The sequence below is a fragment of the Nerophis ophidion genome, linkage group LG16 (genome assembly GCF_033978795.1).
Source record: "Nerophis ophidion isolate RoL-2023_Sa linkage group LG16, RoL_Noph_v1.0, whole genome shotgun sequence".
Classification (NCBI taxonomy): Eukaryota; Metazoa; Chordata; class Actinopteri; order Syngnathiformes; family Syngnathidae; genus Nerophis; species Nerophis ophidion.
Genome location: NC_084626.1, coordinates 54,252,818 through 54,269,377, shown reverse-complemented (window position 1 = coordinate 54,269,377; position 16,560 = coordinate 54,252,818). Strand labels below are relative to the sequence as shown.

General features: G+C 40.4%; 1 protein-coding gene across 3 annotated transcripts in view; it reads right to left on the bottom strand.

The window, feature by feature from the left end:
* Nucleotides 1–2,913: 2,913 nt before the first annotated feature.
* Nucleotides 2,914–16,560, bottom strand: part of ift52 (intraflagellar transport 52 homolog (Chlamydomonas)) — a 28,950-nt gene continuing 15,303 nt past the window's right edge. For all 3 annotated transcript variants that reach the window (XM_061875578.1, XM_061875579.1, XM_061875577.1), the window contains 3 exons: nt 8,750–8,858; nt 8,159–8,304; nt 2,914–3,127 (listed from right to left, as the gene is read on the bottom strand). In XM_061875578.1, coding sequence (XP_061731562.1) covers nt 3,086–3,127; nt 8,159–8,304; nt 8,750–8,858 — 297 coding nt within the window. In that variant the 3' untranslated portion in view covers nt 2,914–3,085. The remainder of the gene's footprint in view (nt 3,128–8,158; nt 8,305–8,749; nt 8,859–16,560) is intronic.

The window sequence follows — 16,560 nt, the reverse complement described above, 5'->3', positions numbered from 1 at the left end:
AAATAAATACAAAAATTATTAAATATGCTATTTAAATCTTTTTCATTAGTCTAGTGCACTCATTGTGTGCCTCACAAAAGCCTGTAAATGTGTCAATAAAGTACTTAATTTTTCTTCCTAAGTGTATTCATTCTTCCTATTTTGACAGGAAATAAATATTTGTACTGCATGCAATCTTCATTATGTACTGTATTATCTTATTTTGGTGTAAATATCTTCATATCACCTTGTCTTCTGATTTTAAAGCAAGTTCTCCATCTATTTGTCCATACAGTACAGAAAATATCTAATTAAATGCATAATAATATTCATAAGGCAGTCATACAGTAAAAGGCCCACATTTTGGACACACCTTCTCATTCAATGGCTTTTCTCAATTTTCACGACTGTTTACATGGTAGATTGTTACTGAAGGGATCAAATGAACACATGTGGAGTTATGTACTTCACAAAAATAGGTGAAATAACTGAAAACATGTTTTATATTCTAGTATTTTTAAAATAGCCACCTTTTGCTCTCTGATTACTTTTTTGCACACTCTTGGCATTCTCTCCATGAGCTTCAAGAGGTAGTCACCTAAAAGGGTTTTCACTTCACAGGTGTGTTTGAAACTCATCAAGAGAATGCCAAGAGTGTTCAATGCAGTAATATTTTGAAGAAACTAGAATACAAAACATGTTTTCAGTTATTTAATTTTTTTGCCTTCAGTGACAATCTACAATGTGAGGAAAATAAAGAAAATGCCCCTAAAGCTGACCAACATGCCGGATTGTAGTCAGCTGGAGGCGTGTCTTAATGAAATTAAACAATGGATGTCCGCTAATTTTTTGCAACTTAACGCCAAAAAAACGGAAATGCTGATTATCGGTCCTGCTAGACACCGACCTCTATTTAATAATACAACTCTAACATTTGACAACCAAATAATTAAACAAGGTGACTCGGTAAAGAATCTGGGTATTATCTTCCACCCAACTCTCTCTTTTGAGTCACACATTAAAAGCGTTACTAAAACGGCCTTCTTTCATCTCGGTAATATCGCTAAAATTCGCTCCATTTTGTCCACTAAAGACGCTGAGATCATTATCCATGCGTTTGTTACGTCTCGTCTCGATTACTGTAATGTATTATTTTGGGGTCTCCCCATGTCTAGCATTAAAAGATTACAGTTGGTACAAAATGCGGCTGCTAGACTTTTGACAAGAACAAGAAAGTTTGATCATATTACGCCTGTACTGTATATACCTTTATATACATATATACATACATATATACCTATACTGTATATACCTTTATATACATACATATATACCTATACTGTATATACCTTTACATACATATATACATACATATATACCTATACTGTATATACCTTTATATACATATATACATACATATATACCTATACTGTATATACCTTTATATACATATATACATACATATATACCTATACTGGCTCACCTGCACTGGCTTCCTGACTTTAAGGTTTTACTACTTACGTATAAAATACTACACGGTCTAGCTCCAGCCTATCTTGCAGATTGTATTGTACCATATGTCCCAGCAAGAAACCTGCCTTCAAAAGGACTCCGGCTTATTAGTGATTCCTAGAGCCCAAAAAAAGTCTGCGGGCTATAGAGCGTTTTCCGTTCGGGCTCCAGTACTCTGGAATACCCTCCCGGTAACAGTTGGAGATGCCACCTCAGTAGAAGCATTTAAGTCTCACCTTAAAACTCATTTGTATACTCTAGCCTTTAAATAGACCTCCTTTTTAGACCAGTTGATCTGCCGCTTCTTTTCTTTTTCTCCTCTGTCCCCCCCTCCCTTTTGGAGGGGGTCCGGTCCAATGACCATGGATGAAGTACTGGCTGTCCAGAGTCGAGACCCAGGATGGACCGCTCGCCTGTGTATCGGTTGGGGACATCTCTACGCTGCTGATCCGCTTGGGATGGTTTCCTGTGGACGGGACTCTCGCTACTGTCTTGGATCCGCTTGAACTGAACTCTCGCTGCTGTGTTGGAGCCACTATGGATTGAACTTTCACAGTATCATGTTAGACCCGCTCGACATCCATTGCTTTCGGTCCCCTAGAGGGGGGGGGTTGCCCACATCTGAGGTCCTCTCCAAGGTTTCTCATAGTCAGCATTGTCACTGGCGTCCCACTGGATGTGAATTCTCCCTGCCCACTGGGTGTGAGTTTTCCTTGCCCTTTTGTGGGTTCTTCCGAGGATGTTGTAGTCGTAATGATTTGTGCAGTCCTTTGAGACATTTGTGATTTGGGGCTATATAAATAAACATTGATTGATTGATTGAATGAGAAGGCGTGTCCAAGCTTTTGGCCTGTGTTGTACATCCTCTGTTTCAGGGCGACCATAACTGCAATTGCTTTTAAAGAAAGGCGTTTAGTGTAAAAATGTAACCAAATTCTGCATTAGTACACATTTGCATTCTCTAATTTTTATAAAATATACTGAAGTTTCAGGTGAACAATTAAAAAGGGAGCTGAAGTTTTACGTTGAGAGCAGCTTCAAACTTCAGGAGAGAAATACTCTTTAGGGTATTTTCATTTTTATAATTCCTTTGTAGAAGTCATTTGTTTGTGCAGCAGTTTTCTGATTTGTCACTCATCAGAGGATACAAGAGTTATGGACCACATTTAATATCAGACGTTTCTTCTCGACTTGAGAGACAACTTGTGATGTAAAGTCGCAACGCTCAAGAGTGGTACAAATGAAAGTGAAGTGAATTATATTTATATAGCGCTTTTCTCTTGTGACTTGAAGTGCTTTACATAGTGAAAGCCAATATTTAAGTTACATTTAAACCACTGGGCGCAGGTGGGTAAAGTATCTTGCCCAAGGACACAACGGCAGTGACTAGTTTGCCAGAAGAAAAGTCCAGACCCAGGCAACTGCTTTTCAAAATTGAATGGAAGTACCAATGACTTTATTTGCTTGAATATTAACCATATATTTTGCATTAAAATGTATCTAAAATAAGAAGCTCATATAAAATACATGTGATCACTGTGACGGTGCCACTTTGGAATGTCAAATCTCGTTAGCGGTGCATTGGGACGTCCAGTCAAGATGGGGTGAAGCGTGGCTCCGTGTTGACATCGTGCTCCTGCAAGAGAACCACTTATTATTAACCTTCATAAACATATTTTCAAGAGCGCTCACCTCACACTGACTGGTATACACAAGCAATGGAGATAATATCAGTAGAAAAAACTGCATTTACTTTAGAAAAAAAATTAGAGATGACCGATAATATCGGCCTACCGATATAATCAGCCGATAAATGCATTAAAATTAAATATTGGAAATTATCGGTATCGGTTTCAAAAAGTAAAATGAATGACTTTTTAAAACGCAACAGTACGGAGAGGTAGATAAGCAGTAAATGGCGGACGTCAGCAGCCGCTCTCCTCTCCCACACACAACACAGGAGTCGCAGCACGACTGCAGCATGACAGGTTTACTGGCGACTCTTGATGACCTCATCAAACCGCTGCAAGCGTAGCATAACAACAACAAGAGTGTGTTGTTGCCGGTGCTGTAGCCGTGGCTAACAAGCGAGCTCGCTCGGTGACGGACTAACAACACCATGGTTTTGGATTACAAACCCCGTTTCCATATGAGTTGGGAAATTGTGTTAGATGTAAATATAAACAGAATACAATGATTTGCAAATCCTTTTCTAGCCATATTCAGTTGAATATGCTACAAAGACAACATATTTGATGTTCAAACTCATAAACTCTATTTTTTTTTGCAAATAATAATTAACTTAGAATTTCATGGCTGCAACATGTGCCAAAGTAGTTGGGAAAGGGCATGTTCACCACTGTGTTACATCACCTTTTAACAACACTCAATAAACGTTTGGGAACTGAGGAAACTAATTGTTGAAGCTTTGAAAGTGGAATTCTTTCCCATTCTTGTTTTATGTAGAGCTTCAGTCCTTCAACAGTCCGGGGTCTCCGCTGTCCTATTTTACGCTTCATAATGCACCACACATTTTCCATGGGAGACAGGTCTCGATTGCAGGCGGGCCAGGAAAGTACCCGCACTCTTTTACTACTAAGCCACGCTGTTGTAACATGTGGCTTATGTTGTTCCAAAACCTGTATGGACCTTTCAGCATTAATGGTGCCTTCACAGATGTGTAAGTTACCCATGCCTTGGGCACTAATACACCCCCATACCATCACACATGTGTAAGTTACCCATGCCTTGGGCACTAATACACCCCCATACCATCACACATGTGTAAGTTACCCATGTCTTGGGCACTAATACACCCCCATACCATCACACATGTGTAAGTTACCCATGCCTTGGGCACTAATACACCCCCATACCATCACACATGTGTAAGTTACCCATGCCTTGGGCACTAATACACCCCCATACCATCACACATGTGTAAGTTACCCATGCCTTGGGCACTAATACACCCCCATACCATCACACATGTGTAAGTTACCCATGTCTTGGGCACTAATACACCCCCATACCATCACACATGTGTAAGTTACCCATGCCTTGGGCACTAATACACCCCCATACCATCACACATGTGTAAGTTACCCATGCCTTGGGCACTAATACACCCCCATACCATCACACATGTGTAAGTTACCCATGTCTTGGGCACTAATACACCCCCATACCATCACACATGTGTAAGTTACCCATGCCTTGGGCACTAATACACCCCCATACCATCACACATGTGTAAGTTACCCATGCCTTGGGCACTAATACACCCCCATACCATCACACATGTGTAAGTTACCCATGTCTTGGGCACTAATACACCCCCATACCATCACACATGTGTAAGTTACCCATGCCTTGGGCACTAATACACCCCCATACCATCACACATGTGTAAGTTACCCATGTCTTGGGCACTAATACACCCCCATACCATCACACATGTGTAAGTTACCCATGCCTTGGGCACTAATACACCCCCATACCATCACACATGTGTAAGTTACCCATGCCTTGGGCACTAATACACCCCCATACCATCACACATGTGTAAGTTACCCATGTCTTGGGCACTAATACACCCCCATACCATCACACATGTGTAAGTTACCCATGCCTTGGGCACTAATACACCCCCATACCATCACACATGTGTAAGTTACCCATGCCTTGGGCACTAATACACCCCCATACCATCACACATGTGTAAGTTACCCATGTCTTGGGCACTAATACACCCCCATACCATCACACATGTGTAAGTTACCCATGCTTTGGGTACTAATACACCCCCATACCATCACACATGTGTAAGTTACCCATGCCTTGGGCACTAATACACCCCCATACCATCACAGATGCTGGCTTTTCAACTTTGTGCCTATAACAATCCTGATGGTTATTTTCCGCTTTGTTCCGGAGGACACCACGTCTACAGTTTCCAAATATAATTTAAAATGTGGACTCGTCAGACCATAGAACACTTTTCCACTTTGCATCAGTCCATCTTAGATGAGCTCGAGCCCAGTGAAGCCGGCGGCGTTCCTGGGTGTTGTTGATAAATGGCTTTCGCTTTGCATAGTAGAGTTTTAACTTGCACTTACAGATGTAGCGACCAACTGTAGTTACTGACAGTGGTTTTATGAAGTGTTCCTGAGCCCATGTGGTGATATCCTGTACACACTGATGTCAGTTTTTGATGCAGTACCGCCTGAGGGCTCAAGGGTCCGTAATATCATCGCTTACGTGCAGTGATTTCTCCAGATTTTCTGAACTTTTTGATGATTTTACGGACCGTAGATGGTAAAATCCCTAAATTCCTTGCAATATCTCGTTGAGAAATGTGGTTCTAAAACTGTTTGACAATTTGCTTACAAAGTGGTGACCCTCACCCCATCCTTGTTTGTGAATGACTTAGCATTTCATGGAAGCTGTTTTTATAGCCAATCATGGCACCCACCTGTTCCCAATTAGCCTGCACACCTGTGGGATGTTTCAAATAAGTGTTTGATGAGCATTCCTCAACTTTATCAGTATTTATTGCCACCTTTCCCAACGTCTTTGTCACGTGTTGCTGGCATCAAATTCTAAAGTTAATGATTATTTGCAACAAAAAAATGTTTATCATTTTTAACCTCAAATATGTTGTCTTCGTAGCATATTCAACTGAATATGAGTTGAAAAGGATTTGCAAATCATTGTATTCTGTTTATATTTACATCTAACACAATTTCCCAACTCATATGGAAACGGGGTTTGTATATTTTAAAGTGTGTCTGACAGATAAAAAACTGGCAATTTGCAATGAGTGCAAAAAGTTGGTTATGTGAGGAGGAACCAAGACGTCTTCCTTTAATACGACCAATTTGATCTCCCACTTCTTCAAGAATCATAAGGAAATACGCGATGAATACAAGCGGAAGATGGATGAAAAGCAAACACGGAAAAAATGTAGTACCTCAGTTGTCGCTTAAAGACTGCGCAGAGAAAAAACGAAAATACAAGAAAAAACACCCAGGGGCGAATGCCCAGGTTGTGATCAGGGACAACCTGGCTAGTCTCCCCTCCATGGCGCACACTTTGCAGCTTGCAGTCAGTCAGAAGTTGTGACTGACTGCTAGGCCACTTCAAGCACTCACCACTCGCTTATGTTACTCATACAAATACATTAGAGTACAGCAGATTGAGCCCACTTTATAATTTCCTGTTATACAGTATGCCAGGCAGGACTATGTTATTGTTTACTTTATTGCTCTAGTATACTCTGGACTGAAGCTGTGTACCTTCATTGTTTTTGTAGCTGTTATTTTGAGGCATGTTTAAAAAAAATAAAAAATGATGCGCTTTGTCAAAGTCAAAGTATAGTATTTCCCAGAGTTGTAGAGTATCAGGATTATCTCAGGGAGAGCATGTCCCAAATTCCAAGCTGCTGTTTTGAGGCCTGTTAAAAAAAAGAATGCACTTTGTGACTTCAATAATAAACATGGCAGTGCCTTGTTGCCACTTTTCTCCATAACTTGAGTTAAAATTGTTCTTATTTTGGAAAACCTTGTTACATTGTTTATTGCATCCAGCGGGGCATCACAACAAAATTAGCCATAATAATGTGTTCATGCCACCACTGTAAATATCGGTATCGGTTAAAATCAGAATTGGTCATTACGAGTTGGACAATGTCGGAATATCGGATATCAACAAAAAAGCCATTATCAAACATCTCTAATAGTAATGAGTCATGTATTGGAATAAGGGATCCATTATTTAAATTAGTTTGAACTATTAAATGAACCTAAAATATGAATTTTTATCTTCGTGGAAAATATTGGACACAATGTGTTGTCCATTTTATGAGATGTGACTTTACTGTTCATTTTTTTAATGTTTTTATTTTATTTTTTATAAATGGCTGTGATGATCATGTAAATGAGGGTGTCACGTCGGAAATGCATTTTGTATGCGCAGGGTGTCACCCCCGGATGCACGAGGACCAGGACAGGCAGCAATTGCAGGTAACACTTGATTGAATACAAAAATAAAAGAACACTGGTGCAAAACAGGCAAAGAAAAGGCGTGCCGAACACACGGTAATCTAAGCTAAAATTTAGCAGAGTGAAAAGAGTCCAAAGTAACGTGCCGAGCGCACGAGAAGCTAAGACGAGACTTAGCACTAGAAAAGACATCAAAGATATACCAACAAGAATGTTGCGTGGAGCAAACAAACCATCCAGGCAGAACTAAAGCTTAAATACTAAAGTAACAATCAAAACACAGGTGCGTGACAAAAGCAGAGCAGGTGGAACAAATAAGAAACCATGGTAACCGAACAAATAAGGAAGTGCACAAACTAGGGATCGGAAGAGTCCAAAAATAATCAGGAAACACACAAAAAGGACTCAAGAAGAAAAACTATCTATGATCCGGGAGGCAGATCATGACAGAGGGATTTCTAATCACGATGTTGGAATTCTTGTTAATATTGATAATGTTGTTGATGTTATTCATTTTTGGTTGACTTCTTTTAGATTGTTTTGTGTCATATTTGTGCGTCTTCTCAATTGCTTTGTTGATTGTTATTCTGAATGTTGCTGGTTTGATTATGGAATTGGAATTTGTTGGACTGATTTATATAAAAAAAGAAAAAAAAAGCGCTCACCTGATTGAGCTTCTTGAACTCCGCTACTTGGAAGAAAATGTGTTCCAGTATGTGCTTTGCATCCCTCTGGTCTTTGTCCAGCTTTGGAGTCACGCCCAAAATTTCACCACATTTCCGGATGTAAAACTCGAGATCATCATCTGTACCTGTGTCAAGATTTAGATTTAGATTTATTGGTCCCCGCTGGGGAAATTCCTTTTCACTGCCGTACATTCAAACATATAGGCATTACACATCACAAAACAAAAATAACAACAAGACATCATACATGACCAACACATTTACAGGCTTTGTCAGACAGGTCGGCCGGGCCTGCTATAGCAGCAGGGATAAGGCTTTTCCTGAGACGGGCCCTCAGGAATTTGATGGTTCTGCACCTGCGCCCTGATGGTAGTGGGATTATGTATTGGTGTAGTGGGGGACTGATATCCTGGACTATTGTGCTTGCAAGTGAAATGATAGACCTGTGGTTTGAATCTGAAATGTTGGGTGTGGGTAAGCCAATGATTTTAGCTGCTATGTTTGTAATGCGTGTGAGTTTGAAGAAGCTGTTCAATTTTTTTTTTTTAATTCCCAAAATACGGAACTTACATTTATTGGTGAGTTGTGCCAAGCGCACTTTCTCAGAAGAGAAGGATTCATCCAAATCAAACAAATCCAGCATTGGGGGGGACAAATCGCTCAAGATTGGAGGAAAGACCTGAAAAAGGTAAACAGAAAGTTGTTCAAAGACAAAATAAAATAACAGTGAAAAATGGTTTAAAAGCAAATAGTTATTCAAGCTCTTGTTCTTCTGTCAGCTGGAGTTACATCTGTGTTTGTTTGAGAGTGTGTGAGATCACTTGGACAGTGTGACAACATTTAGCAGACCCTTGTCAATGTTCTCACACTCAGACAATCTGACTTACCACCTTAAGTCGGGTATGGGCACAGCATGATGGCCAAGTCATAGAATCATTGTAAAGAGATTGTTCCTCAAAAAAATATCAATGATAACCAACAGAATCAATACTATTTGTCAGATACAAAGACTTCAAATAGTCCAAAAGTCAAACCCACACAAACACTCGCTCACATGACTACATTTTTTTAATTTTCCTGAGGGAACTGTCCTGAAGGACTCAATAAAGTACTGTCCATCTACAGTTGTGCTCATAAGTTGACATAGATGGCGCTGCTGTAGTGGCTGCTGTAGGCAGGAGCTCTGTGCTCTTGTCATCCTTTTGTGTTTCCCTCTTGTTTTCATGTCTTAATATATTTTTTTGCCTTTTGGTCCGGGACCCTTTGGGACTGTGTGACAAGGGGTGCCACTTTCGTGACCTCTCTGGTGCTTTTTTTGTGGACTTCTGGATCTGCCTCCTGGGAGCCTTTTGGCCATGGAGACCAGCTGCTGGGTGTCTGCCACACCGGAGTCTGTTTGGAGGGACTGGAGGAGATGCGGATGAGGGGACAGAGCTGCGGAGCTAGCACTGAGCGCTGGGACGGAGAGGCTCCGCGGTGTCTTGACTGGGTGAGCAGGTGTCGGACACCTCAGTCACCTTGGACGTATCCTCGCTCATCCATGCGGACTGGACACTGGCCGAGAGTGGAGTCGGCTGTCTTGGTTGCTTTGTTGGGTCTGCTTCTGTCTCTGGCCATGCTCCCTCCACCCCAGCAGACGATGGCGTGGAACACCGCAGAGGCCACCACAGTGGATATGTTTATTTTACTTTTTATTCATAGCTGTATGTAGAAGTGTCTGCTTGTATCTGCTGCTTTAATGTCTTTAATGTCCTCTGTGTTCTTTGATGTTTGATGTTTCCCTCTTACACACATGGAAGAGGGATGTGTACCATGGCTATGAGTTGTTGTTTTTTTTTCCCCTTGGCCTCAGTCTGCACCACCTCTCCAGGGCCCAGGCTAAGACCTATTTTTTATTTTTATTTTATTTTAATCTTCTATTTTTTTTTCTCCCACTCCCCCTCTTTGTTCACCTTTATCTCATCTTTTTTGTAAGGGGCGCTGGAAGCCGGCAGACCCGTCAGCGATCCTGTTCTGTCTCCCTGTAATGTTTGTCTAAACTTGAATGGGATTGTGCTGAAAATTTTAATTTTCCTGAAGGAACTCTCCTGACGGAATAAATAAAGTACTATCTATCTACCTATCTATACCCTGGGAGAATGTATGATTTCTTGGCCGTTCTTCAGAGAATAAGAATGATAACACAAACATCTTTCTTCCACTCATGCTTAATGGTTGTGTGAAGCTATTTATTGGCAAACTGTTTACTCTTTTTAAATCAAAATGACAAAAGAAAGTACCCAAATGACTCTGATCAAAAGTTTACATACCCCAGTGACTACCATGAATTGATTAACGTGGACCCCGACTTAAACAAGTTGAAAAACTTATTCGGGTGTTACCATTTAGTGGTCAATTGTACGGAATATGTACTGTACTGTGCAATCTACTAATAAAAGTATCAATCAATCAATCAAAACTTTGATCTGATAAAATGCACAACAGCTGACACAAACAGTCGCCAGAAGAAAGCCATTTCTGCGCGAATGGAATTGAGAATGCCAATCAGCAGTGTTCAAACGCTGATTAAGAAGTGGTAAATGAGGGATTTAAGTAGACCAGCAACGATTTTAGCCACAACTTCCAGGAAAATAGTTCGAAATGCAGATTAAAATCCACAAATAACTTCAGCTGAAATACGGGATTCAGGTAGACCAGCAAAGATTTCAGCCACAACTGCCAGGAAAATATTTCTAGATGTAGAGAAAAATCCACAAATAACTTCAGCTGAAATACAGGACTCTCTGAAAAATTGTGGTCTGGCTGTTTCAAAATTCACAGTAAGGAGGCACTTTAAGAAAAATGGGCTGCATGGTCAAGTGGCCAAAAAGTCGAATTTTGGTCTCATCACTCCAAATGACTTTGTTCCAGAAGTTTTGAGGGTTGTTTCTGTGCTGTTTGGTGTAATGAAATCCAATCAACTTTATTTATAGAGCAGATTTAAAATTGACCACAGGGGTAGCCTGTACAATGGGCAAGTTAAAAGATAATACGAGAACCAAGCAAACACAACACAACACAAACAGAATATGATAAAAAAAAATAAAAAAATAAAAACAGGTTCACAGCAGGTGTTTTATGGGGCGCCATTGCAGGATGGATATCACTCAGTGTTAAAAGCCATGGAATAAAAGTAGGTTTTTAAGAGAGATTTAAAAACAGGAAGAGAGGAGGCTTGTCTAACACTCAGAGATAGATCGTTCCAGAGCTTGGCATATGTTTGGGTAATGTAAGCGGGATACTTTGTGACTTTTGCACAGAAATGGCTTTCTTCTGGCGACTTTTTGTGTCAACCTTTGTGCATGTTATCAGATCAAAGTCACTGGTGTACGTAAACTTTTGATCAGGGTCATTTGGGTACTTTCTTTTATCATTTTGATTTAAAAAGAGTAAACAGTTGTTTGCCACTAAATAGCTTCACACAACCATTAAGCATCAGTGGAAGAAAGGTTTTTGTGTTATCATTCATATTCTCTGAAGAACAGCCAAGAAATCATTAATTCTCCCAGGGTATGTCAACTTATGAGCACGACTGTATCTTTCTATTTGTGTGCGTAATAACACTCTGTTATTTAGTGGATATGTTTATTTTACTTTTTATTCATAGCTGTATGTAGAAGTGTCTGCTTGTATCCGCTGCTTTAATGTCTTTAATGTCCTCTGTGTTCTTTGCTGTTTGATGTTTCCCTCTTACACACATGGAAGAGGGATGTGTACTATGGCTATGAGTTGTTGTTTGTTTGTTTTTTTTCCCTTGGCCTCAGTCTGCACCCCCACTCCAGGGCCTAGGCTAAGACCGATTTTTTAATTTTATTTTAATCTTCTATCCCCCCCCCCCCCTGTTTACCTGTATGTCATCTTTTTTGTAAGGGGCGCTAGAAGCCGGCAGACCCGTCAGCGATCCTGTTCTGTCTCCCTGTAATGTTTGTCTGATCTTGAATGGGATTGTGCTGAAAATTGTAATTTTCCTGAAGGAACTCTTCTGACGGAATAAATAAAGTACTATCTATCTATCTATCTATCTACTCGCACAAATACTCCCCCAGTGTTGGTGCTAGGAATTTTCAAAATGGGGTCCCAGGGACCCCATCAAGTCAAAAAAAAATGGAGTCCCACGGTAAACTTTTGGGGTACAACTTTTTTGTAACCGTTTTAAAAAGGAATGCTTTACCCTGTTATATCTCACATTCTATATTTTGTTATGGAAAAAGGTTGTCATAAACAACATTTAATTCATTTAAAAATAATAATACAAACGAAAACACATTTTCATGCATATTTAAATGTATTCAGTTAGAAACATTTTTTTTCCTTTATGGATCTAAACTTTACCGCTACCGGTATTTTATTATTATTTCGTTTATATATATTTTTATTGTATTATTTGCAGAATGTATTTGTTCTATTTTTGGGCAAAGTAAGACAAAAAAAACAATCTGAAATTGTCTTTATTTTATAGTTTCAATGCCATGATTTTAATAGTCTGGCCCGCGTGTGCACAGATTTTCCTCCATGCGGCCCCTGAGCTAAAATGAGTTTGACACCCCTGGTCTAGCAGGAACTCAAAAAGCATACAAAAGATAACAAACCAGGCCTGAAGGGGAAAACCAGGTTGAACTAACGTTATGTAACTAAGAATGAGGCGCAGGTGTGCTGGCAGGGCAAAGTACAGGTAGAAAAGGTGCTTTAAAACACAGAAACCAAACAGAAAATTCTGACAAAACAAGTGCACCAGAAATAAAGTGATTCTAAGCACAGGAAAATACCGATCATGGTCCAAACTGCTATGTGGGATCATAACAATCCTTACATGAATTGAAAAACTTATTGGGGAGTTACCATTTAGTGGTCAATTGTACGGAATATGTACTGTACTGTGCAATCTACTAATACAAGTTTACACACCAATAATGATTTGTTGTCTGCAAATAATATGTTGTTAGTAGTCATGATCTGATATCAGCAAAAAAAAAACAAGTATTGCAAGTACAAGTATTGGCTTGCATCCAAAATCTCCTGTTACAAGCAGTCCTGCGGCACGTTTACTCGTGCAAAGCTCGACAGGCAGTTAACATCTAAATGTTCTCCAATAAGCACACACGTTTACAAAAGGTAAACATGGGCTATATATAGGCTACTGTCGGAGCTATCAGCTACACAGCAGCTGAGCACACAAGCTAGACGTGCATAAAGAGTGTTTCTAATTGAACAATGTTGTAGTCTAACACACCATCCATCCATCCATCATCTTCCGCTTATCCGAGGTCGGGTCGCGGGGGCAGCAGCCTAAGCAGGGAAGCCCAGACTTCCCTCTCACCAGCCACTTCGTCTAGCTCTTCCCGGGGGATCCCGAGGCATTCCAAGGCCAGCCGGGAGACATAGTCTTCCCAACGTGTCCTGGGTCTTCCCCGTGGCCTCCTACCGGCTGGACGTGCCCTAAACACCTCCCTAGGGAGGCGTTCGGGTGGCATCCTGACCAGATGCCCGAACACACCACATTTGTCTAAATGAACAAGTATCAATTAGTGAGAGTTGCATATCACTTACAGATGCAAGTCTCCCAGGTAGAAGAGTATTAGAAAATATCTAGTAACAAACATGTCTGCATCATTCAGAATCAAAATCAGAATCAGACATACTTTATTATTCCCCGAGGGGAAATTAAAATTTTCAGCACAATCCCATTAAAGATCAGACAAACATTACAGGGAGACAGAACGGGAACGCTGACGGGTCTGCCAACTTCCGGCGCCCCTTACAAAAAAGGTGAGATACAGGTAAATAAGTAGGGGGGAATGGAAGAAAAAATAAAAATTCAAAATGAAATAAAATAAAAAATCCGTCTAAGCCTGGGCCCCTGGAGAGGGGGTCCAGACTGAGGCCAAGGGAGAAAAAAACCAAAAAAAGCCATAGTAGACATCCCTCTTACAACAGCAAACATCAAAGAAAACACAGAACATTAAAGAGCAGAGCTATCCATCCATCCATCCATTTTCTACCGCTTATTCCCTTTCGGGGTCACGGGGGGCGCTGGCGCCTATCTCAGCTACAATCGGGCGGAACATCAAAGAAAACAAAGGACATTAAAGAGCAGAGCTAATGCAACCATTTCTACATACAGCTATGACATAAAAGTAAAAGAAACATATCCACTGTGGTGGCCTCTGCGGTGTTCCACGCCATCGTCTGCTGGGGTGGGGGGAGCATGGCCAGAGACAGGAGCAGACCCAACAAAGCAACCAAGACAGCCGACTCCACTCTCGGCCGCCAACCAACTCTCAGTGTCCAGTCTGCATGGATGAGTGAGGATACGTCCGAGGAGACTGAGGTGTCTGATACCTGCTCATTCAGCCAAGACACTTGTGAAGCTTGTCCGTCCCGGCGCTCAGTGCTAGCTCCGTAGCCCTGTCTCTTCATCTACATCTCCTCCAATCTCTCTAAACTGACTCTGGTGTGGCAGAGACCCAGCAGCTGGTCTCCATGGCCGGTGGGCTCCTGGGAGGCAGATCCAGAAGTCCACAAAAAAGCACCACAGACGTCACGAAAGTGCCAATCCTTCTCACACAGTCCCAAAGGGTCCCGGGCCAAAAGGCAAAAAAATTACATATATAATCCATTCATCCATTTTTCTACCGCTTATTCCCTTTGGGGTCGCGGGGGTCGCTGGTGCCTATCTCAGCTACAATCGGGCGGAAGGCAGTGTACACCCTGGACAAGTCGCCACCTCATCACAGGGCCAACACAGATAGACAGACAACATTCACACACTAGGGACCATTTAGTGTTACCAATCAACCTATCCCCAGGTGCATGTCTTTGGAGGTGGGAGGGGCCTATCCCCAGGTGCATGTCTTTGGAGGTGGGAGGAAGCCGGAGTACTCGGAGGGAACCCACGCATTCACGGGGAAGACAAGCAAACTCAACACAGAAAGATCCCGAGCCCGGAATTGAACCCTTTTTTTTTTGTTGTCCTGTCCAGCTTCTCGGGCAAATCATATAGTTGATGTAGACGCCCATATCGGCTGTTCACATTTACTTTACAAAAGAGAAGTGTGGGATGCTTCTCTTGTTGCCTTATTTGAATGTGACTTTATTAAATGTTAATATTATCATTTGGTGCAGCCGGGCCGGAGCAGGAGGGGATAGAAAGAGGAAAAAAAGGAAGACAGAGGGGGAAATTGTGGGGATAAGAGGGGATTAGACAGAGAGACACAAACAACAACAGCAAACACAGCAAAAACAAAAACAACAATAGAACAACACCAGCACATACATAATATGTACAAATATGATGGTAAAAGTGATATTAAAGAAGCAGTTAGTGAAATAAATAATAATATAGAAATGACAATGAGCATTTTTACACTACAACTGGAGCAATACAAATACCAACAGAAAAAGCCCTATTGATTGTGAACAATAACAATAGTTTACCTCTATTATCAACAATACAGTTGTTCAAATGCAACAATACCTATACAAAATGATAACTACAAAGATATTTAAAAAAAAAAGGAATACCAAAAGATGGAGGGGAAGAGAGAAAGGCAACCTATATTAATCTTGTGGATTGTTATAGTAATAATGGGTTAAGCTTTGTCAGTGTGCTACGTGTTACCCAGTTTACCCTAGGGCAACAACCTTGATATATGTTGGATGAAACATGATTATGTGCATGAGTGTATGTATGTACAGTAAATGTATATTTACAGTATATGTATGTTTGTTTGTACAGTAAATGTATATGTACAGTATATGAATGTTTGTTTGTACAGTAAATGTATATGTACAGTATATGTATGTTTGTTTGTACAGTAAATGTATATGTACAGTATATGTATGTTTGTACAGTATATGTATGTTTGTACAGTAAATGTATATGTACAGTATATGTATGTTTGTTTGTACAGTAAATGTATATGTACAGTATATGTATGTTTGTACAGTAAATGTATATGTACAGTATATGTATGTTTGTTTGTACAGTAAATGTATATGTATGTTTGTTTGTACAGTAAATGTATATGTACAGTATATGTATGTTTGTTTGTACAGTAAATGTATATGTACAGTATATGTATGTGTGTTTGTACAGTAAATGTATATGTACAGTATATGTATGTGTGTTTGTACAGTAAATGTATATGTACAGTATATGTATGTTTGTTTGTACAGTAAATGTATATGTACAGTATATGTATGTGGTTTTGTACAGTAAATGTATATGTACAGTATATGTATGTTTGTACCGTGAATGTGCGTGTAGATGGATGAACTTGGAATATGTAGGTACTGTATTTGGGAACGTAGGTACCTATGTACAGTATGAATGCTTGTATGTA